Source organism: Rhinoderma darwinii, chromosome 3 (genome assembly GCF_050947455.1).
Source record: "Rhinoderma darwinii isolate aRhiDar2 chromosome 3, aRhiDar2.hap1, whole genome shotgun sequence".
Classification (NCBI taxonomy): Eukaryota; Metazoa; Chordata; class Amphibia; order Anura; family Rhinodermatidae; genus Rhinoderma; species Rhinoderma darwinii.
The window spans coordinates 303,408,231-303,434,904 of NC_134689.1; the positions used below are offsets into that span (position 1 = coordinate 303,408,231).

Sequence of the window (26,674 nt, forward strand, 5' to 3'; positions counted from 1 at the left end):
CTGGGGAAACAAACTCGGAAGTTGGAAAACACTCTGTTTTATGATGTTGTTATTTTTATTCTATCTATTATTTTTTTTTACCGCTAGCGTAACTCACATAAAGGAGACATTTTGGGGCATGCGGCTGGCTTGTATTTATTGGATTGACGCGTTAGGGGTTCAGGTTGTGAGCCTACGGAACCTTTCTAAAGACTTTTCGTTTCCGCGAGGCGTGTAGGAGTCGTACGGTCACGTGACCATGTGCCTGTCAGTCACTCGCTGGGTAGATCGCCATGCTGCTATGGACAGGGGCCGGCGACTACTGTGATCGGCAGTGATCAGGTACCCGGCTAACACCCAGCTCCAGTCTCATGAGGTGGGTGTAATATGTCTCTTCTATCAGCAGGTGAGCGCCTCACACACCTGTCATGTCAGATCGTAATAATAATGTTCTTTTTTCATACTAGTTTTATGGAGGAGATTTATCCAGCTTTCTTATTTGTAACATATTTTGGAAATATGTCATACTCCGAAATAAAGACTTTCTCATATGTATATATATAGGTATATATATATATATATATATAAACTTTTTATTTTGCTTGAAGAGCACTCCCTTTAAAATGCATTAAATGGAAGTCCTTGAGTTTTCTAGTCTATCACATTGTAAAAGATTCTGTTGAGTTTATACTTCGTGATCTGTTTCAGAGACAGCTGGGTGACAACCAATATGGCATTACAGCGTCCACAAGTGTTTGCACCCTGTGTCCTTAGATTCCGTAATTGTCTATTGGTTTAGGACTTTGGGTAATCTGGATGGCAACACTTGTGGGTGCTGTAATGGTTTCCAGAAATAGACCTAGTGGGGAAACAGGTAATTAGAACATGACAGAGGTGGACAACGCAAGTGACTGTGTGTACGCGTGTATGTATGTATGTGTGTGTGTATATATATATATATATATATATATATATATATGAGCAAGACAAATTGTCTTTAAATGTGACATACACAGATGCAAATAAAAAGATGCCTAGGGCTACATAGGATCTTTTTAATCAAGACTATTTATAAAGTTGTTTTAATTTTCATTCATGACCAACCACTGTAAATATATACGTCCACATTTGCTTGCCATTTTGCAGAACCGACTTCTATTTACGTCCATTCTTTTGCTGGCGATTTGGAACTGTGACATTTTGCTCTGGACATCAAGGCCCAATACACCCTTGGTCATAAAAGGGTTAAATGCATTAGGACAATAAAAACATTTGTTACAAAGGTGGACATAGCCCTTAATATGGGATAATTTAATCATATATTCTTTTGTAAGGTCAGGTTTTATTATTAATATGCCAACTATCTAATGTCTTATTTTCTCATGCTACAGGTGAGACTGCATTGCATTGTGGGAGATAGTACTAATGATGGATTCATTTGTGAAATTCACTAACCAGAGTCAGGGAAGAGATCGGCTTTTCAGGTACAGTTTCACCTGTAGTAACTTGTATCTGACTTTTATGATCAATTTAGTTTTGGTCTCTATAATTCAACTCTTAAATGAGTGTCCTTTTGATTCCATAATAAAGGGTAACCGTAGATTTAAAAAACTTTTGACATGTCATAGTGACATGTCAGAAGTTTTAATCGGTGGGAGTCCGAGCACTGAGACCGCCACCGATTCCTGAAACGGAGCGGCAGAAGCACTTTGAGCGCTGCATTGCTTCGGTTCTGATCGGCTGTACACCGAAAGCCCATAGAGCGGTGTACGGACCCAACAGATTGTCTATTGAGCCCGTACACCGATCGCTCAGCTTTCCGAAGAAAGACTATCAGAAACTAAGAGGCACAGCGCTCACCTAAGCACTTCTACCGCTTCATTTCAGCGTTCGTTGGGGGTCTCAGTGCTCGGGCCCCCACCGATCAAAGCTTCTGACATGTCACTATGACATGTCAAGTTTTTTAAAAGTTGAGTTACTCTTTAACAATAAAAGAGAAGAACCAGGAATCCCCATTCTATTTTTCCCTTAAACCATCATCAAACTCATTTTTTTCCATTTCAGAGCCACTCAGTATGCATGCATGTTGCTTAGTTATATTTTAGAAAATAAGGCTGGCAGAGAGAAAGTGGTAATGAAGCTTAGACGAGTGGAATCTCACATGAGTTCCGGCCGTAAATGTAAGTACTAGACCTAGCTGTGATGATCTTCCTTAGTTGCGTTTTTTTCCTAATCTACTAATTCTTTTCTTTTAATACTATTTATACCTGATCTACCTACCCGCTTTATCCTAATCTTCATATTTATAGATTCATCTGCTAAGCTTCATAAAATTGTCTACAGAAATAAGCAGGACATAGTCATCATTTTGTCAACAAATATCAGCATTTGCTCATTGTTTTTAAAAGAACACTGAACCTAGAAATAAATCATAAAAGTAAGCAGGAATTAAACTTACTCCTACTCTGTCATTCTGCAGGATCTTCTTCTGTAGGTTCCTAAAATAAACAGTAGTCTAGAAATCCTGCAGTGAACACAGGGTTTCATTTCCTGTTGGTGAATAGGTTTAGCCATGGTTTAGAAAAGGGGCAGGCCTGAACGATCTGTGTGTACTACTGCATTCACGGCTTCGGGGGGAGGCTCCTTCTGCAGCCAGTTGTCTTACAGCCAGACACCGGACAGTGAGGAGAAGAAAGTGGGAATAGCTCATCTCCTGGAACACTAATAAAAGATTTATTTTTATATTTCTCAGTATTCATTGAAATGTGATACAAAATAGGAGCCAAGCAAAAAAGATTAAGGGAGAAATTGCTTGTTTTGTTTTGGGTTTTTTTTGTGAATTTTCTATGCTCATGATTTTCTATGTTTAGTGTTCCTTTAATGGGGTTGTCCCATCTGGACAACCCATTTTTAAAATAAAACTGGCCTGGCGATCAGCTGACCACCTTTGGTCTGGTTTTAGCAACCTTCAGCTGTTATCACAGGGGGAAGTTGACACCCAGCCATACATTTTGGAAATTTAGCATTACATGCTGGCCATTTAATTCAGAGCAAGAGCCACTGATTGCTAGCCACTCTCCACTCTGGCTCATAGAGGGAATCACAAGTGCAGGACAGGGGTTGCCTTGGTGAGACAACCCCTTTTAATTAGGCAATGGTGTTTCGTTTGTTATCCCAGAACACCGAACCCCTGCCAAAATCCTGCCATCTGCTTTTTCTACCAGAGAGTTTAGAGCTCTGGTTGACCTGAATAAGACCGCCTAGTAGAGGACGTGGCCACAAGGATTTTCACATTTAACTTAATTTGGTTACAGGGTTTCGTTTTACTATAGAGCACCAATTCGAAATCCCCTGCCCCCATTCCCCTACTTCCAGGTTAATACCCTGGCGGCCACTTCCTTCATTAGGGTGTCTAATCTGCAGTTTCTATTCAAGAACGCAGATGCTTTATACACCTACATACAAGTCAAATTGATAGTCAAGGAAGCAGAAGCTCAGATTTTGACAATTGTCTGGGGGGATAGGATCGGTGGTCTGTAGTAAAGTAACAAAACCCCATAACCTAATTAAATATATTGAGAAGGTTATCATAATCCTACATCCACTCATTTCTTTTAATATGTAATAAAATTGTAGGTACTCTTTTAATCAAATTTAACCCAGTTCAGCAGATTACCACCGTGAATGCCTCTTTCCCATAATCCACTAAACCAGGGCTGGACAAATTACTGATTTCATCAGGAGTCAGCCAGACCGCTCCAGGGGGCAGGATTATTTTTTTTTTTGTAGTTGGGCAGTAAAAGCTTTTATAAATATCAATAGTAAGGAACCCAAAAAGCTAGAAATCGGCAGCAAATTTCTGTCCTTATTAGTGTCATTGTTTCTTAGATTTGTCCAGCCCTTTCTACTTTTCAGCCTTTTCCAAGTGTAACTTCTCTAAATATAGCCAGCCTGGTGATCAGCAGTTTGCCAGGGGTCTGGCTCCTGAAGCCTTCAGCTGGCCATACATTTCCCCTGCAATGGCCGCTGCAGGGAAAATTTCATGTTTATATGTTAGCTATTCAAATGAATGACCTGCCATGTAATACATGGACAGGCCAGAGTGGGAGCAAAGTCAGGACCCTCCTCTTTGATCTCCATATGATGTTTATCTGTATTCTTTTACCATTTTCATAGATTATTTTTTTTCCCCGTTCCTGGGGCCTTCACCACTCCCGACTGTCAAAGCAGAAGAATCCCTTTAACAGTTCTTGTTTTTTTCTGTATGGGAAATGGACATTGAAATGCAGAGTATACTATCGGGATAATCTCTAAATGATTTAGATTGGAATGCAAAATCAATAGTGAGCAATCTGGATTCACCTGTCCAAACAAGTGGCACAAAGCTTTGCTATACTGTATGTAAACATAATAATTACTGGAAAGTGTAGAGTACTTAAAACTGAAATAGGTACTAACTTTTCAAATAACTTATGCTAATCTAATAGTATACCTCTTCTAGATCAACTTTGTAATTAACTTACGATTAAAATTTTGTTTTATCCATGCAAATTCTGTGTGAACTTACTGCCACTAGGTGTCCTTCCTATAATCTGCTGTCCACCCCCTGTTGTCAAGCACAATCTCTCCCTAGTTACAGCAGAGGAATTGGACTGCAAAAAGTGGAGTAGTGTCTATTCCTTAGAAGTCTTTGGAGAGAGGAGGGGGAGAAGGAGGAGGGAGCAGGAGCAGAATGAGACAGACATGCTCCCCATAGAAGCAAGAGCATGTCGCAGATATATATTTTGCAGAGGGCCGATATGACGACTAGCAGGCTCTGTAAATTTAGGCCAGGTTTCTCTGACCTTTGCCCAAAGTGTAGGGAGACCTCTGGCTCCTTCTTTCTCTTATTGTAGTCCTGTCCTGTTCGCAGAGGGTGCTGTAAGCTAATCTGCAAGTTTCTCCATGACGCGATGGGTGTCACAGTCCTGGATGACCCCAAGGTTTGTCTTTTGTTTTTTATAGATTCAAAATAGTTTCCGGCTATGGCTGACTGGACTTTTCTCTCCCAGATGCTATATCGTGCTCTAAAACAACTGTTCAATTTTAGATGTCTCGCGTTAATGGCAGTGACTGGATACCCTGCGTTAATGATACTTTGCCTTTGAAAAAATTAATGTTTAAACACAGAAATAAAGACGTTAGAGGACCTGTCACTAGGTCATATAGGCTTTTCCTGGACACCCCTCCCCACTGTTCCACAGATAGGGCCCACTGTGTTGGCTCCCTCTATGCTAATTTGCTGTAGTTAGCCAACAAGGCTTGAACTACAGCAAACTATGTGACAAAAAACAGTATTATAAGTGACAGCCAGCACGGTTTTACTAAGGACAGAAGTTGTCAAGCCAACCTGATTTGTTTTTATGAAGAGGTGAGCAGAAGCCTAGACAGAGGGGCCGCTGTGGATATAGTGTTTTTGGACTTTGCAAAGGCATTTGACACTGTCCCCCATAGACGTCTAATGGGTAAATTAAGGACTATAGGATTAGAAAGTATAGTTTGTAATTGGATTGAGAATTGGCTCAAGGACCGTATCCAGAGAGTTGTGCTGAATGATTCCTACTCTGAATGGTCCCCGGTAATAAGTGGTGTACCCCAGGGTTCCATGCTGGGACCACTATTATTCAACTTATTTATTAATGATATAGAGGATGGGATTAATAGCACTATTTCTATTTTTGCAGATGACACCAAGCTATGTAGTAATGTTCAGTCTATGGAAGATGTTCGTAAATTACAAGCTGATTTGGACACACTAGGTTTTTGAGCATCCACTTGGCAAATGAGGTTTAATGTAGATAAATGTAAAGTTATGCATCTGGGTACCAATAACCTGCATGCATAATATGTCCTAGGGGGAGCTACACTGGGGGAGTCACTTGTTGAGAAGGATCTGGGTGTACTTGTAAATTATAAACTAAATAACAGCATGCAATGTCAATCAGCTGCTTCAAAGGCCGGCAAGATAGTGTCGTGTATTAAAAGAGGCATAGACTCGCGGGACAGGGATATAATATTACCACTTTACAAAGCATTATTGAGGCCTCATCTAGAATATGCAGTTCAGTTCTGGGCTCTTGTGTCCTCTTGACTTTGTGGTCCTTTAGTGATGTAAGTGATGCTAGTTTCGCCTTTGGAGCATCCTTCTCTGTAGATGGTTAGTTCCCTTACATAGGGTTCACTTTAACTTTATGGTGGAATGCACGACTTCTTAACTCTCTGCACTACACAACAACTGTTGTTAGTTTTATGACTTTTATTATTTTTGTAATGTGTGCCTTGCACCTAGTTGACGGAGACATATATTTCTGTGATTTGTATTGCGTTATGTCAATCTGTGTCCTTCATGTGACTGACATCCTTTGTTTGCTTTACGTACATACTGCAGAATTATGTTTTCATTCTGTTTGTATTTTGCATACTAATGCCTATGCTATGTTTTTAATTTTCTTTCCTCTTTTGACAAAATGACAAGACTTCTTTTATTCTGATTGAAACCCCTTGTAGTCAGTCATTTTTCGTTTTTGTTTTTCCCTCCCTGCTTTCCAAGAGCCATAACTTTTTTTTTTCGCGGTCAATAGAGTGGTGTGAAGGCTAATTTTTTATTTTTTTTTTGCAGAAGGATTTGTAGTTTCTATTGGTACTATTACGGTAAAAATTACATGTAACCTTTATTCTATGGGTCAGTACGATCACAGTGATAACAAATGTATATAGTTTTTGTTATGTTTTAGCACCCTTAACCCCTTAAGGACGCAGCCACTTTTGGACCATATGACACAGCCTCATTTTTTAAATCTGACGTGTCACTTTATGTGGTAATAACTCCGAAATGCTTTTACCTATCCAAGCGATTCTGAGATTGTTTTCTCGTGACATATTGTACTTTATGTTAGTGAAAAAATTTGGTCGATAACTTCAATATTTATTTGTGAAAAACATCAAAATTTTGAGAAAATTAGCAAAAATTAGCATTTTGTTCAATTCAAATGTATCTGCTTGTAAGACAGATAGTAATACCACACAAAATAGTGACTAGTTAACATTTCCCATATGTCTACTTTATGAAGGCATCATTTTTTTGAACATCCTTTTATTTTTCTAGGACGTTACAAGGCTTATAAGTTTAGCAGCAATTTCTCATATTTTTAATAAAATTTGAAAAGGCTATTTTTTTAGGGAACAGTTCAGATCTAAAGTAGCTTTGAGGGCCTTGTATATTAGGAACCCCCACAAATCACCCCATTTTAAAAACGGCACCCCTTAAAGTATTCAAAACAGCATTTAGAAACTTTCTTAACCCCTTATGCGTGTCACAGGAATTAAAGCAAATTGGAAGGGAAATTTGCAAATTTCATTTTTTTTGCAGAAATTCCATTTTAATCTATTTTTCCTGTAATACCGAAGGTTTTTACAATAGAAACACAACTGAATATTTATTGCCCTGATTCTTAAGTTTTTAGAAATATCCCACATGTGGCCCTAGTGCGCTACTGGACTGAAACAAAGGCCCCAGAAGCAAAGGAGCACCTAGTGGATTTTTCGGCCTTCCTTTTCTTAAATTATATTTCAGTCACCATGTCAGGTTAGAAGAGGTCTTGTGGTGCAAAAACCAAGGAAACCCCCCAAAAGTGACTCCATTTGGGAAACTACACCCCTAGAGGAATTCATCTAGGGGTGTAGTGATCATTTTGACCACACAGGTATTTCATTAGAATTGGGCAGTGAAAATGAAAAATGACATTATTTTTCAATAAGATGTAGCTTTACCTCAGAATTGTTATTTTTTTCAACAAATAAATGCGGAAAAGCACCCCAACATTTGTAAAGCAACTTCTCCAGAGTACGGAAATACCCCATATGTGGTAATAAATCACTGTATGAATACACATCAGGGCTCAGAAGGGAAGGAGCGCCATTTGGCGAGCAGATTTTGCTGGATTGGTTTTTCTGCACCATGTCGCTTTTGCAAATCCCTTGGGTAGCAGTACAGTGGAAACTACCCAAAAGTGACTCCATTTGGCAAACTACACCCATTGAGGAATTCATCTAGGGGGGTAGTGAGCATTTTGACCCTACAGGTGTCTCATAGATTTTATTACAAATGGGCGGTGAAAATGAAAAATGACATTATTTTCCAATAACACGTAGCATTAGTTCAAAATTTTTCATTTTCTCAACAAATAAAAGAGAAAAAGCACCCCAACATTTGTAAAGCACGTTCTCCGGAGTACGGAAATACCCCACATGTGGTCATAAACTGCTATTTGGACACACAGCAAGGCTCTAAAGGGAAGGAGCGCCATTTAGTATTTGGAGTGGAAGTTTTACAAGCTTCATTTTTTTACACCATGTTGCATTGAGCTATAGTACCAGTACAGTGGTACCCCAGAAAAATTACCTCATTTTGGAAACTAGATCCCTCAAATAATTGATCTAGGGGTGTAGTGAGCATTTTGACCGCACAAGTGTTTTGCAAAAATGAGTAAACAATAGATGTTGCAGATTGAAAATTGCTGTTTTCCACAGATATGCCATTTCAGTGCCCAATGTGTTGTGCCCAGCTTGTACCACCGTAGACACACATCCCATAAATTGTTAAGTGGGTTCTCCAGAAAACAGTAATACTCCATATTTGGTCATAAATTGTCGTTTGGGTACACTGCCAGGCTCAGTTGGACCACCATTTGGCTTTTGAAGCGCAGATTTTGCAGGCTATATGTAAGCTGGGCGTAGTACATCAGGGTATATGTAAACTGGGCGGAGTACATCAGGGTATATGTAACCTGGGCGGAGTACATCAGGGTATATGTAACCTGGGCGGAGTACATCAGGGTATATGTAACCTGGGCGGAGTACATCAGGGTATATGTAAGCTGGGCGGAGTACATCAGGGTATATGTAAACTGGGCGGAGTACATCAATGGTATATGTAAGCTGGGTGGAGTACATCATGTGATATGTAAGCTGGGCGGAGTACATCAGGTCATAATAGGATGATGTAATAATGGGGTAAATTAATAATCCATGGATTGGGGTGGTACGCTTTGAACCAATCCTTTATGCACAGGCCGGGTTTATTGGGTATTATACAAAATATCTGTGCTCCAGTATTGCCTAATCTTTGACTTCTTCACTAGACCTATAAGCCGCACAAGGCCCTAAAGTTTCCTCATCTCTGCTGCATCTATGGGGTCCACCAGTGGGGCCCAGCAAATGACGATGTGGGGTATTGAGTGAAATTCTACTGGACCTAAAAATGAGTCTGGGCCGTCATTTAGCATCATTTTGCATCATTGCGTTTTGAGAGTCATAACGTGTTATTTTTCCATTGACTGAGCTGTGTGAGGGCGCGTTTTTTGTGGAACGAGCTGTAATTTTTCTTGGTTCCATTTTGGGGTACGTGCGATTTTTTTTTTTTTTTTTTTTTTTTTTTTTATCACTATTTATTCCATTTTTTGGGAGATGAGGAAACCAAAAAACAGCCATTCCAGCACGTTTCTTTTTTTTTTTTTTTTTACAGTGTTCACCGTGCAGTATAAACAACATGTTAACTTTATTCTGCGGGTCGATACGATTACAGCGACACCAAATTTATATCGTTTTTTTTTACGTTTCACTACGTTCCCACAATAAAAATACTCTTTTCTAAAAAAAATCATGTTTTAGTGTCGCCATTTTCTGACAGCCATAACTTTTTTATTTTTCAGTTGATATCGCTGCGGGAGGGCCTGTTTTATGCGTGACGAACTGTAGTTTCTAGTGGTACCATTTTGCGTTACTTGCAACTTTTTGATCACTTTTTATTTCATTTTTTTTGACAAAATGACCAAAAAATAAAATGCTATCATTGTTTTTTATTAAATTTTTTTATTGTGTTCACCGTGCGGTAAAAATAATGTGATATTTTTATAGATCAGGTCATTCCGAACGCGGCGATACCTATTGTGTATAGTTTTTTTTTTTCTTCATATTTTCATTTTTTTTCTAATAATAAAGGAGTTGATCAGGGAAACAGGGCAAGTGTTGTTTTTTTATTATTTATTTATTATTTATTAACTTTTATTTATTTATTTTTCTTTACTTTTTTTCACTTTTTTTATTACACTGACCTGGGGCCTTGAAGATCTGGTCTTCTGATCCCCGGTACGATGCACTGCACTACTTATGTAGTGCAATCTATCGTAACTGTCATTCTTCATTTGACAGTTAGCGTATTAGGTCCTGCCTCGGGCAGGGCCTAATAGGCTACCGTACCTGGGCAACCAGGAAGCCTAATAACGGCTTCCTGGTTGCCATATTAACAATCGCCACCTGCGATCCATCGCGTGGGAGCCCGGGGGTTACAGAGGGAGCTCCCTCCCTCTGTCAACCACTTCAATGCGGCGGACGTCATTGACAGCCGCATTGAAGGGGTTAAATGGCTGCGATCGGCGGTAACAGCCTTTGCAGCGGCATGTCATCTGTGTATAACAGCTGACAGCCACTGAAGATAAAGCGCGCACAGCTCCTGTGCTCGCTTTATCTGCAGGGCATGACTGTACGCCCGTCTGCGGGAACTCGCTTAGAATTTGGACGTACAGGCACACCCAAGTTTTTGCATCGCCATATTGTGACTCCCGTAACTTTTTTATATTTCTGTGTATAGAGCTGTGTAAGGCGTTTTTTTTTTTAATACGGGGAAAGATATAATTTTTATTGATACCGGTTTGCATGAAGTGGCAAAAAAACGGATTCAGCCATTTTGATTTTTCCCGCTACGGCATTCACCGTATTGGATAAATATTTTTATAGTTCAGGCATTTTCGGACATATCCACCTAATGTGTTTGTTTATTTTTATATGTGATCTAGGGAAAGGGGGGGGTGATTTTTTTTTTCCAAAATGTTTATTTTGTATTAACCCCTTAAAGAGGCTCATTATAAGTAGCTTTATGCTAATGAGTTTCTTAATGCCCAAGTGGGCATTATACAGAGGAGGGTATGACGCTGACCAATCAGCGTCATACACTTCTCTCCATTCATTTACACTGCACTACCGATAGCGATATAACTATATGTGCAGCCACATACACAAACACTAACATTACTGCAGTGTCCTGATAATGAATATACATCACTACCAGCCTGGACGTGATGTTTATTCAGAATCCTGACACTTCTGAATCTTTTCTGTGAGATTCCAGCAAGGCAAGCGTAATCTCGCGAGATTACGATGTGACCTGTCATTCCAGAGAAGGATGTGGCTGCACATAGCGATATAACTATATCGCTAGTGCAGTGTAAATGAATAGAGAGAAGTGTATGACGCTGATTGGTCATACACTCCTCTGTACAACGCCGACTTGGTCTAAAGTAAAAACACGCCCACTTGGCCATTAAGAAACTCATTAGCATAAAGCTAAAAATCGCTCATAAAGTGGTTTAAAATAGATTGTTTTTCTAAATAAAAAGCATTACTGTCACCTACATTATAGCGCCGATCTTCTTATATAGGAGATAGGCCACTTATAATGTGGGGACAGAGCCTCTTTAAGGAAACCGCCAATTTTGGCCTTGAGGACAGAACAATTTTTTTATATCTCCGTCTTTGCATCCCGACGCTCATAACTTTTTTTTTTTTTTTTGTACGACGTAGTTGTATGAGTCTTTATTTTTTGCGGGACGAGTAGTACTTTATGTAGGTACAATTTTTGGGTACAAATACATTATCGTTTAATTTATACACATTTTTATTTTGGCGAAAATGCAGAAAAAAAAGCAGTTTCGCTGCAGTTTTAATATTTTTTTGCACCATACCCCACCGATCATCATAAATGTTATACATTTGTTATTTAGGTTGTACAGTCGTGGCGATACCAAATATGTCTATTATTTCATGTTTTGGGACATATATTTTAAAAAGTTTATTGTAAAAAAATGTGTATTTCTGTTTAATTTTTTTTTACATTAATTTAATGTAACTTTTTTTCTTTTTTTTAATCCCATAAAGGGATTTTTTGTTTTGATTTTTTAACTGTAATGTACTGGCATATATCCATATGCCAGTACATTAGCCTGTGTACTGATTGTTCACAGGCATTTTTTAGGGCATACCTCAGTATGCCCTAACAGGAAATATGTTCAGACAGCCCTGGGGTCCTTCAATGGACCCTGGGCTGTCTGACCATACAAGTTATGGGCTTTGATCGCGTCACAGGGATTTTCTGTGACGCGATCAAAGGGCAGTCCCCCCTCCTTGAATGCCGCAATCAGCTTTTATCGCAGCATTCAAGGGGTCAATGCCGGAGAAAATATGTTTCTCTTCTCTCCACCGTTAGAACGGGGCCGAGTCTGTGTATTACAGCCTCTGCCACGCTCTCGATTGCGCACGGAGACGGCTGTCACACAGGACGAGAATGCTCGCCCTAATAAGCAAAGTTCCCGCCGCTCAGGACGAGCATTCTCGTCCTGTGTCGGCAACCAGTTAAACAAGTTGTAAACAAAATACAGATGTGAAAAAGTCAAAATCCTACAATAAAATAAGAGACCTAAAGAACAGGTAGGGTTCCATGGTAATTCCAATATAGAGACAGTCCAACATATCAATCAGGAGTAGTGGAAAAACACGGAGTAGGAAGTAGATATATGAACATGCCAAAGCTATCGCTGTTGAGCAAATGCTCGTCATACAGGTAAATGCTGGTGCAAGCAGCCGCTGGTGGAGGGAATGAACATTTCCTGTATGGAAAGAGTGAAAAGACGATGCAAGAGACAGTAGGGAAAGAAGAGGAAGGGCATGGCGAACCTGGACTCTGATGTGCAACGAAAATGCAGAGATGAAAGGCAGACTGTCATCTCGTAGCTGCGGATCAAACAGAAGAGAAGAGTACAACTGCCAGGGGCCGAGTACTTTAAGGGAGAACGGGTCTAGGGGCAAATCACTCCCCACGAGAAAATGTAGCTCGGCATAGACCACATCAGCTTACTAATGTGTGGTATGTGGAAGACGAAAGGAAAGTGTCCCACTGGAGCCAAGTGTTTATGTAGCAGGTGGTTGCCTCTGGGGTTTGGGCAATAAGTTCCTCCATCCTCCGCACCAACGCAACCTCCTGGAACCATTCATCCAGGGTGGGAGACTCCATGGATTTCCACTTGCATGGGATAATAGATTTCGCTGCTTGTAATAAGTGTCTGGTGAGGGATCGTTATATGTGTACATGGGCATGGGGAACATAAATGTGTCGCCTCAGGGGAGTTAGGGACCAAGACTCCAGTGGTTTCATGGATGACTCTTATCACAGCCTTCCAAAAAGACCTCCGTAAGGGGCAACCCCACCAAATGTGTCATAGAGCTGTCAGTTGCGCCACATTGCCAGCAGCAATCAGGGACTGAGGGGTACCGTTTATGGAGTACAGTTGGGACACTGTAGCATCTAGAAAAAATTTTCAAGTTGGTTTCTTGAGCACGAGTGGCTACAGAAGTCTTATGGGAGAAATAGAAGCATCTATTCCACGGTGCATCATTGAATTGTTCACTTAATTCACGTTCCCAGGCTTTGCAGTATGAGGGAGGCTGTTGTGACCATTGGGTGAGAAGCAAATGGTAGAGTGTGGAGATAGTATGTGTGGGGGTAGTTGGGGATGTGCAAAGTCGCTCAAGTCAGTGAGTGAGCGGTGGAGGTTAGCATGTTTCAACTGGTTGTATTCATACAGTCGGTGAGTGGAGGCTGTGGTGTCGGATTAATATGGTTGTTAGCAGGAGTAAAGAGGAGTCAGAGAGGACATGTGTAAAATGAAGAGGATGTTGGATCTGCTTAGGAATAAGCGGTGGGCTCGGCCAGAGGAAAAGTCTAGATTGTCAGTAATTGCAGTGAGTGGTCCTAGAGCATGTATGAAGGATCCGCCTGACCCCGCTGAGCTTAATACCATAAGAGTTTGAGAAATAGTGAGAGAAGTCAGAAGCGTACCCCTTTTTAAGTGAGTGCTGTGTCCAGCCTTTTCTAATATAGTGTCCAGGACAGGACCAAAGACATATTCTCCCTGGAAGATTAAATCACATAACTTTGCTTTGAGAGTGGATCTCCAGTCCACATCTTAAGCCACAGAGAGCGTCTGGTGGTATTGGATAGAGTGCCAATGGCTGCCACTTTGACTTATTCTGCTGATGCATCTGCTAAGAATCCTGTATCTTTCTGTCGGAGTTGGAAGTGAGGCTATGAGGGGGGTACCTTATTTTAAAGAGAACATTTCAGCTGCCCATACATGTGCAGAATGTAATGGGCAGAGCTGCACAAACCCTGGGGCACTTTACTTTTTTGAGCCAAAAAATAACAAAGACAAAAACTAATTTTCATCCTTTTCGTACTACAGTTGGGACTATAGAGGGAAGGGAAAGACCGGACGATGGGGTGGAGGAAGAAATATTTTCTTCAACCAAAATAGACAGCAGGATAGGCAATGACGCCAAAAGAGTGGGGGGCAGGCTGTCAGGATTCCTTCCCCGATGGAAACCTATCACCACGAACCAATGGATCCTGAACACTATTTCAGAAGGTTACAGGATCGAGTTTTCTGCCTATCCCCCCCCCCCCCCCAAAACAAATTGTTGATCATTTCTCTCCCCTTCAGCACTTTGCAACAAGCCCTGATAAAGGGAATCCAGAAGTTACAAGAGATGGAAGTCGTTTCTCCAGTTCCAATAAAGGAAATAGGGGAGGGTCACTATTCCAGACTATTTCTGGTAAAAAAAAAACAAAAAAACAGTGGGGATTATCGAATTATAATCTAAAGCAACTAAATCACTTTGTAGTATATCATCGTTTCAAGATGGAATCAATCAGATCATCCATCCCACTAATAGGTCACAACAACTCCATGGCAACCATCGATCTACAGGACGCCTATTACCATATCCCAGTACATTCACAATATCAAAAATTCATCAGATTTTCCATTCTACAAAATCAAAAGATACTACATATTCAGTTCAATGCCCTTCCATTTGGAATATCTTCTGCACCCTGTATGTTCACGAAGATGGCGGTAGTAGCGTTCCTCAGGAAACAGGGTATGAATATAATACCTTATCTAGACGACCTGTTAGTAATTGCTCCAACATCATCACTACTTTCCATACAACTTCATTAAACTTCTCAGACTCTCTTGAATTTAGGATGGATTATAAGCCTCAAGAAATCCAATCTGTCTCCTTCTCACCGAAGACTATTTCTAAGTTTTCTCCTGGATTCACATCAGCTGATGTCATTTCTCCCTCCAGAGAAGAAATCTTTGCTGATCACAAAGTTATCCTTATTTCAGAAAAAATCAAGGATATCTATAAGACAAGCAATGTCTATACTGGGGTCCATTACTTAATGCATTCAGGCAATCCCATGGACGCAAGCTCGTTCAAGGACTTTGCAAGCGTTAGTCCTTTCAGAATGGGACAAATCCCCCTTATCTTTAGACAAAAAAATAAATTTGCCCATCAAAGTGAAACATTCACTAAGTTGGTGGAGACTCTGGAAAAATTTAAATCAGGGGGTAGCCTGGCATCCTTTCCCTGTGACTGCCATCACCACAGATGCCAGCAAGAGAGGCTGGGGAGCAGTGGTCTCCCACTCATTTCAGGGAGTCTGGCCTCAAAACCTGAGACCTCACTCATCCAGCTTTCTGGAACTCCAAGCAGTCCTGGAAGTATTGAAGGCATCAGAACATCTTACAAGCGGCTCGAATATAAAAATGTATTCCGACAACAGAACTACAGTTGCTTACTTTAATCAACAAGGAGGAAAAACCTCCAGATGCTGTCAACCCATATCTTCAACTGGGCAGAACAACATGTCCGATCCATCTCTGCCCTCCACATAAAAGGGTCTCTAAAAATATAGGCAGACTTTCTGAGTCGGAAGGATCTCAGCCCACAAGTATGGTGCCTAAGCAAAGAAATATTCTATCAGATAACGCAGTTGTGGGGCAGCCCAGAAGTAGATCTATTTGCAAATCAACAAAAAACCAAAGCGGGGATTTTTTTTTTTTCCACTAAATCCAAGAGATTCCAGTTTAGGAGTAGACGCCCTGGTTTACTACTGAGATTTCTCCCTAGCCTATGCCTTTCCCCCATAGCTCTTCTTCCAAGAGTCCTTCAGAAGATCCTCAGAGAAAAACTCACAGTAATCCTATTAGCTCCTCTATGGGCTTAGTATGGTCTGCTCCACAGCATAAAGATAGCAGAACCCTTTATCCTGCCATCATTCCGGGCCTTCTGTACCAAGGACCTATCTATCACGAGAACTCTCAAATTCCAGCTAGCAGCCTGGCTTCTGAGAGCGCAGTCTTAAGAGCTAGACGTCTATCTGAAGGAGTGGTTAAAGCTCTTCTGACAGGCAGAAACTATGTCACTAATGCTATATATAGTAAGGTATGGAAAAAATTCCTGTCCTGGTGCAAGGATGATATCCCTGACTTATGCCACCCAGATATAGCTCAGATCTTAGAATTTTTACAGACCGGTCTAGAAAAAGAGCCAAGACCATACATTAAAAGTCCAGATTTCTGCACTTAGTTCATATTTTGACCAAGATTTAGCAAATCATTGTTGGATTAAAAGATTATTTTCTGGGGTTAATAGATTATCCCTTAATAAACAGTCTTCCCTTCCCCCTTGGGATCTAAATATTGTTTTAAAAGGTCTAACATCCTCTCCCTTTGAGCCCATAGCAAATATCGGAATTAAAAATCTTTCCTGGAAAGCGGCCGTTCTGGTTGGTATTACCACGGCTAAAAGGGTAGTGGAAATTCAGGCTCTCTCAACACGTCAACCATATCTTCAGATTTTAGAGGATAGAATCATCCTATGCCCTGATCCTACCTTTTTACCGAAGGTAGTTTCCCATTTTCATGTGTTACAAGATATTATACTCCTCTCTTTTATTCCAAGAACCCAGGAACAAAGAGGAAGAGAGTTTCCATACACTGGATGTTAGGAGAGCCATACTTACCTACTTAGCAGCTACAAAAGACTGGAGGATTGATCATAACTTATTTATCCAGCCTTTTGGAGCAAATAAAGGGGAGAAGGCCTCAAAAAGGACTCTTTCCAATTGGATAAAGAAAGCCATCTGTGAGGCTTACCTAAATCAAAATGTATCCCCTCCAGATAAATTGAAAGCTCATTCAACTAGAGCCATGTCAGCATCTTGGGCTGAAAAATTTAACACCTCAATAGAACAGATTTGCAAAGCGGCCACTTGGTCCTCCATCCATAGACCTGTGAGACATTATAGTTTAGATCTTTCTCACAGCAGTGATCTTTTCAGTTGGAAAGTTCTGAGAACTGTAATCCCTCCCAGGTAATATTTATTTGGAACTCTCCGATGTGCTGCCATGGAGGGTGTATTTGAGAAAATAGAATTATTACTTACTGGTAATTCCGTTTCTATTAAACCCTCCATGACAGCACTGTTATTGACCTCCCAATGTGTATATGTACTTCACCAATATGTTTATGGGGTAATAGATATGCTGGATAATATGCCATTTGGTTATTTGAAATACACTGAGGTGGGGAATGGCTATTTAACCCTTTGTGTGTTCCTGTCCCTGTTAGGGGTGGAGATTCATTGGCTGATGTGGTGTGCTGTCATATCGGAGGATGAATCTCCACCCCTAACAGGGACAGGAAAAACATGATGTGCTGTCATGGAGGGTTTAACAGAAACCGAATTACTTGTAAGTACTAATTCTATTTGTTTCTTATATATTTTAGACATTACTTTAGAGGAAAAATGGGAAAAGGATTTTTTTTTTTAAACTTTAACTACTGAAAACTTCATTTAATGATTTCAAAAAATAATAATTATTACTCCCCCCCCCTAGGGGACTAATGTATAGCAGTATATTGCAATTTATACAGGCTACCGTAGGGAGGGCTTAACAGGAGCAGAAATTAATTTATTAAGCCCCCGGGCGGCCATGACCACCATCAGCACCCCGCATTCACCTCGCAGAGGGGCCGCCCCTTCTTTCTAACGGCTTAGATACCGTGGTCGCAATTGAGAGCAGTATCTACATGGTTAAATGGCCAGTATCAGAGCACTCTCTGTGACTGGCCGTTCGTGTGAGATTTCAGATTTAATACACAGCTGACACCCGCAATGTATGGAGCGGGCTCAGCGCATGAGCCCGCTCCATACTTCAACCCCCACACCAGGACTTACGGGCATGGTGCATCAAGGGGTCAATAAATGTTATCATTAATTTAAAAAAAGAAAGTTCACACTCCCATTTTTGGATTCCTTACCCAGGCTCCAATAAGACTTTCTCCCCTTAGGAATTCTGGAAAACTCAAGAAAGAAATGGGTAGGGAGGACAGGGTATAATAGGGGTAAATAAGGGACAGGTTCCCGCATAGAGTGGCCCCTTTTCGGGTGATTGGCCTTATCAGTAAGGGCAGAACTAGCTTGAAAATAGGATTGCTTTTCTCTTTTTCCCTACTGGTGACAAGTCCCTTGAAAACAAAAGAAAAAACATCTGAACCATGGTAGGAAGTTTAAATACCCTCTCGGGTATAAAACATTGGAGCGTGTTATTAATTTAATGATTTGGGAAATATTTACATCATGAAATGTGATTTTTAAGCATTTTATGAAGTAAAAGTTACGTTTTAAGTACTCCTGAACGTTGCAATGATTATTAGATGGGAGCGTGCTTAGTGATCATTTGACATTTGTCACAGTGGTGATCTGACAGATAAATTATTAACAGTATTTATTGTCTTTCAGTGTTCCAGCTGGGAAACATGGTGCATGCAATTGAAGCTTCGAAAGCCTCTATCCAGCTGTCCGATCCCGTTCTGTGCTACTTCTTAACTGCTGCCAATTTAAATCGGGTCTTTTATTTCACTTGTGACACTGTCCTGTGGGTGAGAAGTGTGGATCTAGCTTCTGACATCAACAAGGAGAAGTGGCAACATCGGGCTAGCCAATGTTATTTCTACTCCCTCCTCTTTCATCTAGCCAGGGATATGTATGTGATAATAAACTGCATGGAGAAAGAGAGGAAACTCAAGCAAAATGGGTCAGATTGTGAGAATGGTCCTACTCTGAATTCAAGCAATACACTGCTGAAGAGTCTTGAGAACTTCTTAGATATTCTCTGCTTGAGTTTAAAGAACCATCCTCCCATCTTATTGGACACAATAAAGAATGTGTGCGATCTTTTTAGTCCTCTTGATCGCTTAGGATTTTACAAAACCAACCCTGGATTCATTGGGATTTGTGGCCTGGTATCTTCTATTCTGGGCATTATTACTGTAGCAAATCCGCAATTAAAATTACAAAACTGATTGGAGATCATTGCAATTTGAGATTTCTCGTGCTGCTAGTTGATACAAATGACGCTTCTAGTTATCTAGAAGAAATGATACACTAAATAATGCTGGTTTTATTGTAGTAATGCTAGCCATAGATCTAATGATTTCTTATTCACTACAAGCAGTCGTAATAATAGCTTTTCTTATATTATTCGGCACAACCAGGGGAAGCATTAAACTACAAAATGGCCCTTTAAAAACAAACATCTGGCAATGAAACATATGGACCATGGCCATAATGTCCCGTTGGTCAGACCCCGGCAAATCAAACCTTGATGGCCTACCTTCAGGCAGTGTCCCTTTTCAGTGTTTACACAGGCGTCTCTTCCCGGTACTGCAGCTTATCCCATTCAAGTTCACGGAGATCAATGTTAAATAAGAAAATGAAAATAAATAATCTCATGTGTATGGCAAGACTTAGGCCAGGGTTACCTAATTGTGTTGAGGGGATTAATTCGTAGAGTGATGGAGAGGATGACCCATCATAATTCTAGTCACCGTATCCACAGACATATCATGAAAATTCCCAGTGACCTGTATGTGTAAGACCCTCTCCAAACAGTTTTGTTTTTTTTTGCAGGCAGAAAAATCTGCCTCAAAATTCCTTCAGAAAAAGGAATCAGAGGTGGAACCGTGGCAAGAAAGAGCATGCCACTTTTTTTTACCACGAGCGGCTAAAAACTGCCTCCACCTGCCATTTGAAATGAATGGGAGGCTGTTTCGGCTGTTTTTTGCCACCAATTCCGACAATGTTTTCGCCTCAAACTCGGAGTAAAAAACTCTGCGTCAAAATTATTGCCAAATTGTGGGAAGAAAATGTAGAGGTTTTGCAATATCACGGCAAAAACGGTTGATTTTTGTTTTTGCAATCTAATGTTTCTTTTGCAGCAAAAAAACTACACAAAACTGGCACATGTTAATACACTCTGAGGCCTCATGCACACGGCCGCCGACTACTGCATACAGCAGCTCGCATTTTGGGCCCGTGCTCCCATACAGAGTATGGGAGCACAGTCCGTAAAAAGCAAACGGTAGGACATGTCGTATCTTTTGCGGTACGCTTCTACGGCCTGGACACCTTCCCGTAAATAAACAGGAAGGTGTCCGTGGACAATAGAAGTGAATAGGTCCGCAATTCCGGACAATTTTTATGGTTGTGTGCAGGACGCCTGTGGGCACGTTCAGACGTGGCGAATTTGCTGTGGAAATCTGCAGTATTTGGTTTTTTTCTTTTGTTTTTTTTCTATGGCTTTTTAGTTAGTGCAGACATCGCGGTAAACAAGAGTACGAATCTAGCTTGTGGTTCGGAATTTACATTCTGCGGTTGTGGAGAAGCAGCAGATTTTTTACTGCAGCATTTCACTGCAAAATCCACTACATCTGGACAAACCCTCAAATATGCTAATTTTGCAGTAGATGGCTGCGTACTTGCCGCAAATTTGTAGCAGAAATCCACAGCGGAAAATTTCCACCACGTCTGAACATGCCTAAATAATGCGAGGCTCCAGCTGAAAGCAATTACAGTAACACTACGACCCACATTTACTAAAATTGCCACTTGTTACTCCTGTTTAACTAAAGGAGTGAATTGCGTCAAATTTATTAAAATGTGCACGCCTTTTAATAAATGACGCTTTTTGGACTATGTTAAAGTCAGAAAATCAAATCTACACCTGCTATGAGCAGGTGTAGCTTTGCGCCAAAATTTGCATTAACGTCAAGCTTAAAGTGGCTCTGTCACCACATTATAAGTGGCCTATCTTGTACATGATGTGATCAGCGCTGTAATGTAGATTACAGCAGTGTTTTTTATTTTGAAAAACAATCATTTTTTACGGAGTTATGAACTATATTAGCTTTATGCTAATGAGTTTCTGAATGGACAACTGGGCGTGTTTTACTTTTTGGCCAAGTGGGCGTTGTACAGAGGAGTGAATGACGCTGACCAATCAGCGTCATACACTTCTCTCCATTCATTTACACAGCATATAGTGATCTTATTACATCACTATGTGCAGCCACATACACACACATTAACGTTACTCAAGTGTCCTGACAGTGAATATACATTACCTCCAGCCAGGACGTGATATCTAGTCAGAATCCTGACACTTCACTAACGTTTGTGTGAGATTTACAGCAAGGCAAACGTAATGTCGCAAGATTACGATGTAACCTGTCATTTAAAACAAGATTACGCTTGCTGTGCTGTAAATCTCACACAAACGTTACAGAAGTGTCAGGATTGTGAATAGACATCCCGTCCTGGCTGGAGCTAATGTGTATTCACTGTCAGGACACTTGAGTAGCGTTAGTGTGTGTGTGTGTGTGTGTGTGTGTGTGTGTGTGTGTGTCTGCACATAGCATATAGTGATCTTATTAGATCACTATATGCTGTGTAAATGAATGGGGAGAACTGTATGACGCTGATTGGTCACTGAATGGTCAGTGTCATACACTCCTCTACACAATGCCCACATGGTCAAAAAGTAAAACACGCCCAGTTGTCCATTAAGAAACTCATTAGCATAAAGGTAAAATAGGTCATAACTCCGTCAAAAATAAAAAACATCTTTTGATACTTCCGCAAATAGGATTTAAAAAAAATGGAATCCTCCTGTACCTATTAAGTTCAATTGAATCCAGAAAGCACCTGCAGTTTTAGGATCTGTTCACGCTTGTCTGTTTTTTGTCTTTTTCCATTGTCGTTTATAAGCAAAAGAAGTTTGGAAATCAAACCTGATCCCGTTGATTTTAGTTTGAATCCGTTTTATGCCAAAAATATCCTCCAAATGCATTCGACGTGGTTTGTCATGGGGACAAACATCTCCTACAATGGACAGGCAACAATTTCCTCTCTGGTGCAAACCACATCCATAGTCAATGGGACGATAACTGATATTGCAGATGACGACATTAACTGTCATCTGTTTGGTTTTTTTGTAGTCTTTAATTTCAGTTTAAATGACAGAGTGGAAGTCAATGGAAAATGTTTCCATCCATTGTTCCACTGACTTCAATTCAACAAATAACGAATGGGAAAAACACCAAAAACCTTTTTCCACTTGTAACTTTTTTAACTGAAGTCAATGGATGGGGAAACGGATGATGATGATGATGATGATGATGAAGGCATGCCAATTTTGTCATGAGTCGAATTTTAGTTTTTACTCATTTGTCACTCAAGTAAACATATTTTTCACAAATAAGTGTGAACAGAGCCTTAGCCAGAGTCTGGTGCTGTGTTCGTTTTCCTGTTTACATAGAGACATTGAGTTCCTATGTTCACTAGAACTTTCTGCTCCTTCATATTGCTCCAATGGACACTGTACAGTATTAGCAATTTCTAGTGCAATAGTTATAGCCTTACTTTACAAACTCTACAGGAACTGATATGCACTGATTTACTATATCCTAGGTTGGCTAAGAGTCCTATTACCGTGGACCTGCCATATAGAGATACTGCTATATCAAATGATCACGTGGGTGCTCTTTTTATAGATGCACTGCTATATACAGATTTTAATGGGTGTGATTTTTGTTTTTTGACATTTTCTAATATTTTTGGAAACGAAATAGTTAAATGGGTAGTGTCTTTAAATATGTTGAAACTAATTACTTTAATGCTACTGTATTTTTATGCACAGCACCTAATACACTGAAATTGTAGGGATGACTTGTACATAAAGCAATAAAATATATTTAAGACTTTTAATTGTCTTTTTATTTTTTATTTGAAATACGTTTTGCTCCTGACGTACACGTTAAACATGTTCATTGGGCTCGATAAGTCCTACGGAGGCCAAAAGAGGGTCCTTTTGGCCATGGTCAAGCTGGTGTACAGTAGTATACCTTTTTTTTTTTTTTTCTTTTTTTTGGGTGGATGGAATAGGACAATAGACTGCACTTTTCCATCCCAAAGGGATCTCGCAAAAAAACGTATATATGCTGTTTGTTTTTTTAACATGGGAGTCTATAGGTGACGTATGTCCCTGTATGGCATACGTCACATGTATACGTTTAACGTATATGTCATGGGTTTAATAGTCTTTTTATGACGTATAGGTTAAACAGATCCCATTATAGCCTATAGGTGAAGGTTGCCTAACAGTGGCATCATTCAACCATAGACTATAATGGTATTCGTTTAACGTATATGGTATGAACAGGGTCATGAGTGTTAATAACGTATACATTTAACGTACACAATTACTCTATGGTGACGGATACCACTGTTAAAGCATCCGTCACAGCCTACGTTCAACCTATACGTCGGAAGCGTTTCCTGGCATATATGAGAAACGTAGGCCAAAAACCTGATTTACACAGAGCGTTACATGTGAAAGATGAGGAGTAAAAATGTGGTTGAATAATAGCTTGAGGAAAATTCCAACAGTAAATCTGTTATACTATAAATAATATTCTGGGATTAGTAAATACATGTTATTTCCACTTCATCCACCATGACGGCACACTAGGACAATGATGCCCTGACCTCTATAGGGACAGGTACTGAGAGATGTTAAAAAGCCCCACCCTCAGCCTCCCACCAGTGTATGTCCTTTCCATACAGGGTCCGGGTGGAGAGGAGGATCCTCTCTCACCCTGGGGGGGGGGGGGGGGTTGAAGGAAAAACTTTTTTTTACACAGGCCTTAACAATGGTGGTCATGATTGGGGTTTTCCGGTTCGAGGGAAGTGTGGGAGTTTGGTGGTCTAACATCAAAGCAAAACACTTGTTTTTTCAATTAATGAAAATGTAATTGAATTAATTAAATGACTAATAGAAGGACCCAGAAAAAAAGATTAGGGGTCTCCCGCGAATTTAAAAATCGTCTCCTATTTAACGAAGAGGACACTAGTATTTGGGATGATTTCCCAAAGATGGATATTCAAATGGCAAAGGTAGTTAAGCAAACATCATTGCCTTTTGAAGATTCAGCCTAACTAACTGACCCCATGGATCGGAAATCTGATTGCCTTTTAAAGAAGGCCTGGGAAGCATCTATGTTCATTAGCCAGAACACACTTTATCTGGTTAGGTGAGCTAGGGAACCACCTTTTTAAAGCAAAAACACCCAGGGACCGGTTAGTTGAATCTATTCCTCTCCTAAAAGCAGCGACTGGTTTTCTAGCAGACACCTCGGCGGGATGTATCAGATTTGTGTCCAAGAAAGTGGCTCTTACCAATGCCGCAAGAAGGTACCTCTGGTTAAGGTACATGCAGAAGGGGGACAGTCGTTCAAAGTATAGGCTTTGTAACATTCCGTTCTAGGAGGAATATGTTTTTGGCCCAGACCAAGATAAAATTCTAGAAAAAGCATCAGATAGGAAAAAAGGATTTCCAGGAGACCAACCGTCTAAAATAAAATATCCCTTTCGTTCTCAAAGACCTCTGAGAGAAAGCTATAGGGGAAAAGGTTGTTGGAGTTACCCTAAAGGAGGTAGAGGTTTCTTATTCAACCCCAAATAATTACAACAAACCAGAGAACAAATCCTGATGCCAGGGTCGGAGGAAGGTTGTTAAAATTCTACTGTTCTTAGAACGACATCACCCAAAACAAATGGGTTCTAGACATAATAAAGAACATTTACAGAATAGAATTTTCAACTCTTCCTCCAAAGAAATTTATTTTGACCACACAGCCCTCAACTTTTTTTAATAAGATGTTTGACAACATCCGACACATACATCAATTGGGGTAATATCTCCAGTACCTCAGGCACAGTGGGGAGAGGGTCACTACTCCTCTCTGTTCCTGGTAAAAAAGCAAAACAACTCTAACAGACTAAAAATAAACCTGCAATCTCTCAACAGATGGATACCTTACAGGAGGTTCAAAATGGAATCGGTAGTATCTAGGACTCTCCTAATAAACAGGGGCTTACATGTGCACCCTAGATTTTAAGAATGCTTACTACCATGTCCCTATTCACTCCTCCTCACAAAAATTCCTAAGATTTGCAATAGAGGTCTCGTCAGGTGAAATACTCCACTATCAGTTTACAGCTCTTCCTTTTCAAATATCATCAGCCCCAAGGGTATTTATAAAGATAAGGATAGAGGTAATAGCATCATTCCGGAGATGGGGAATAGATATAATCCCTTATAAGGACGACTTCCTGATCACAGCAAGAAATCCTTTCCACTCAGAAGTGGAATTGGTAACACGCCAGATAGCAGATCTGGGCTGGTTTATAAATTTACAAATATCAGCCGATTCCACACACTCTAACAAAATTTCTGGGTGTTCTACTGGACTCGACATCCCATTATCCTTACTCCCAGGGGAAAAAAGAGTAAGACTAATTTCCATTATCAAAAAATGTAAAAAAGCCACTTCATACAAAATAAGAGTGGACATGAGTATGCTGGGCCAGATGACGGCTTGCATTCATTCAGTTGCCTGGTGCCAGAACCATTCCCGTCAACTAATGAGATTACTCTGGAAGGCGCCAGTATTACATCTGTCCGAATTATATGCAGTGATTGTGAGACAGGCCTAGGCTGGGCCGAAACGTTAAAATTATACATCGCTTGCTTCAAAAATATATTCTATGTCATTCATTTTGGAAATAATAAATAAAATAATAATTTCTTGAAAACCAAACCAATCAAGTGTTCTGGAAGTGCTTTTGATTTAGGTTTTGTGTATATATAGTGTGGGTACTCCAACCCGAACCTGAATAGCACGAGAAACTAGGAGTGCATCCTTACAATATTTATCCCAGACAAATATATTCAGGGGACTTGGCCATCTTCCATCAGTGCTCAATCTTCAAATTACTGAGAGCTCAGAGCAGTCTGGGAGACACTAAAAACTGTGTCTCTTTCTCTTCAAAACAACCGTATCAAGATACTGTCAGACAACATAACGACAGTGTACTTTCTTCAGCACCAGGGGGTACCAGGCCTACCACCCTGCTCGCACTATCACAAAGAATATTTTCTTGGGCAGAATGGAATCTTCTTTCTCTTTCAGCCATTCACCAGAAGGGTTTAGAAAACATGGAAGCAGATTTTCTCAGCAGGAAAAACCCTTTATCCGGGCGAATGATCTCTAAACCAAGAGGTCTTTTTCCAGATCACACACCAATGGGGATATCCTCAGGTAGACCATTTCGCGAGCAGACTAAATTCCAAAACCGATTTTTTTTTTTTTTTTTTTTTTTTTTTTTTTTTGTTCTCCCTAAAGCCTCTAGAATGGTCCTATAGGCATAGATGCTCTCTCCCAACCTTGGGAGACGTGGATCTAGCTTATGCCTTTCCACCGTTCCCGTTGATATCCAGAGTTCTTCAAAAAG

At 40.3% G+C, this 26,674-nt stretch overlaps 2 protein-coding genes across 5 annotated transcripts in view; one reads left to right on the forward strand and one right to left on the reverse strand.

Moving 5' to 3' along the window:
- Positions 1-301, reverse strand: part of WDR93 (WD repeat domain 93) — a 47,612-nt gene extending 47,311 nt beyond the window's left edge. For all 3 annotated transcript variants that reach the window (XM_075858165.1, XM_075858164.1, XM_075858166.1), the window contains exon 1: positions 98-301. The gene's annotated coding sequence lies outside the window, so the exon portion shown is untranslated. The remainder of the gene's footprint in view (positions 1-97) is intronic.
- Positions 130-21,259, forward strand: PEX11A (peroxisomal biogenesis factor 11 alpha). 2 transcript variants are annotated; one of them, XM_075858168.1, is made up of 4 exons: positions 130-385; positions 1,371-1,463; positions 2,044-2,159; positions 18,782-21,259. In XM_075858168.1, exons 2-4 carry the CDS (start codon positions 1,405-1,407, stop codon positions 19,342-19,344), a joined length of 738 nt encoding a protein of 245 aa, XP_075714283.1. In that variant the 5' UTR covers positions 130-385; positions 1,371-1,404; the 3' UTR covers positions 19,345-21,259. The 2 variants fall into 2 exon arrangements, with proteins under 2 accessions (XP_075714283.1, XP_075714282.1); XM_075858167.1 differs by having other exon boundaries at positions 130-355.
- Positions 21,260-26,674: the final 5,415 nt, after the last annotated feature.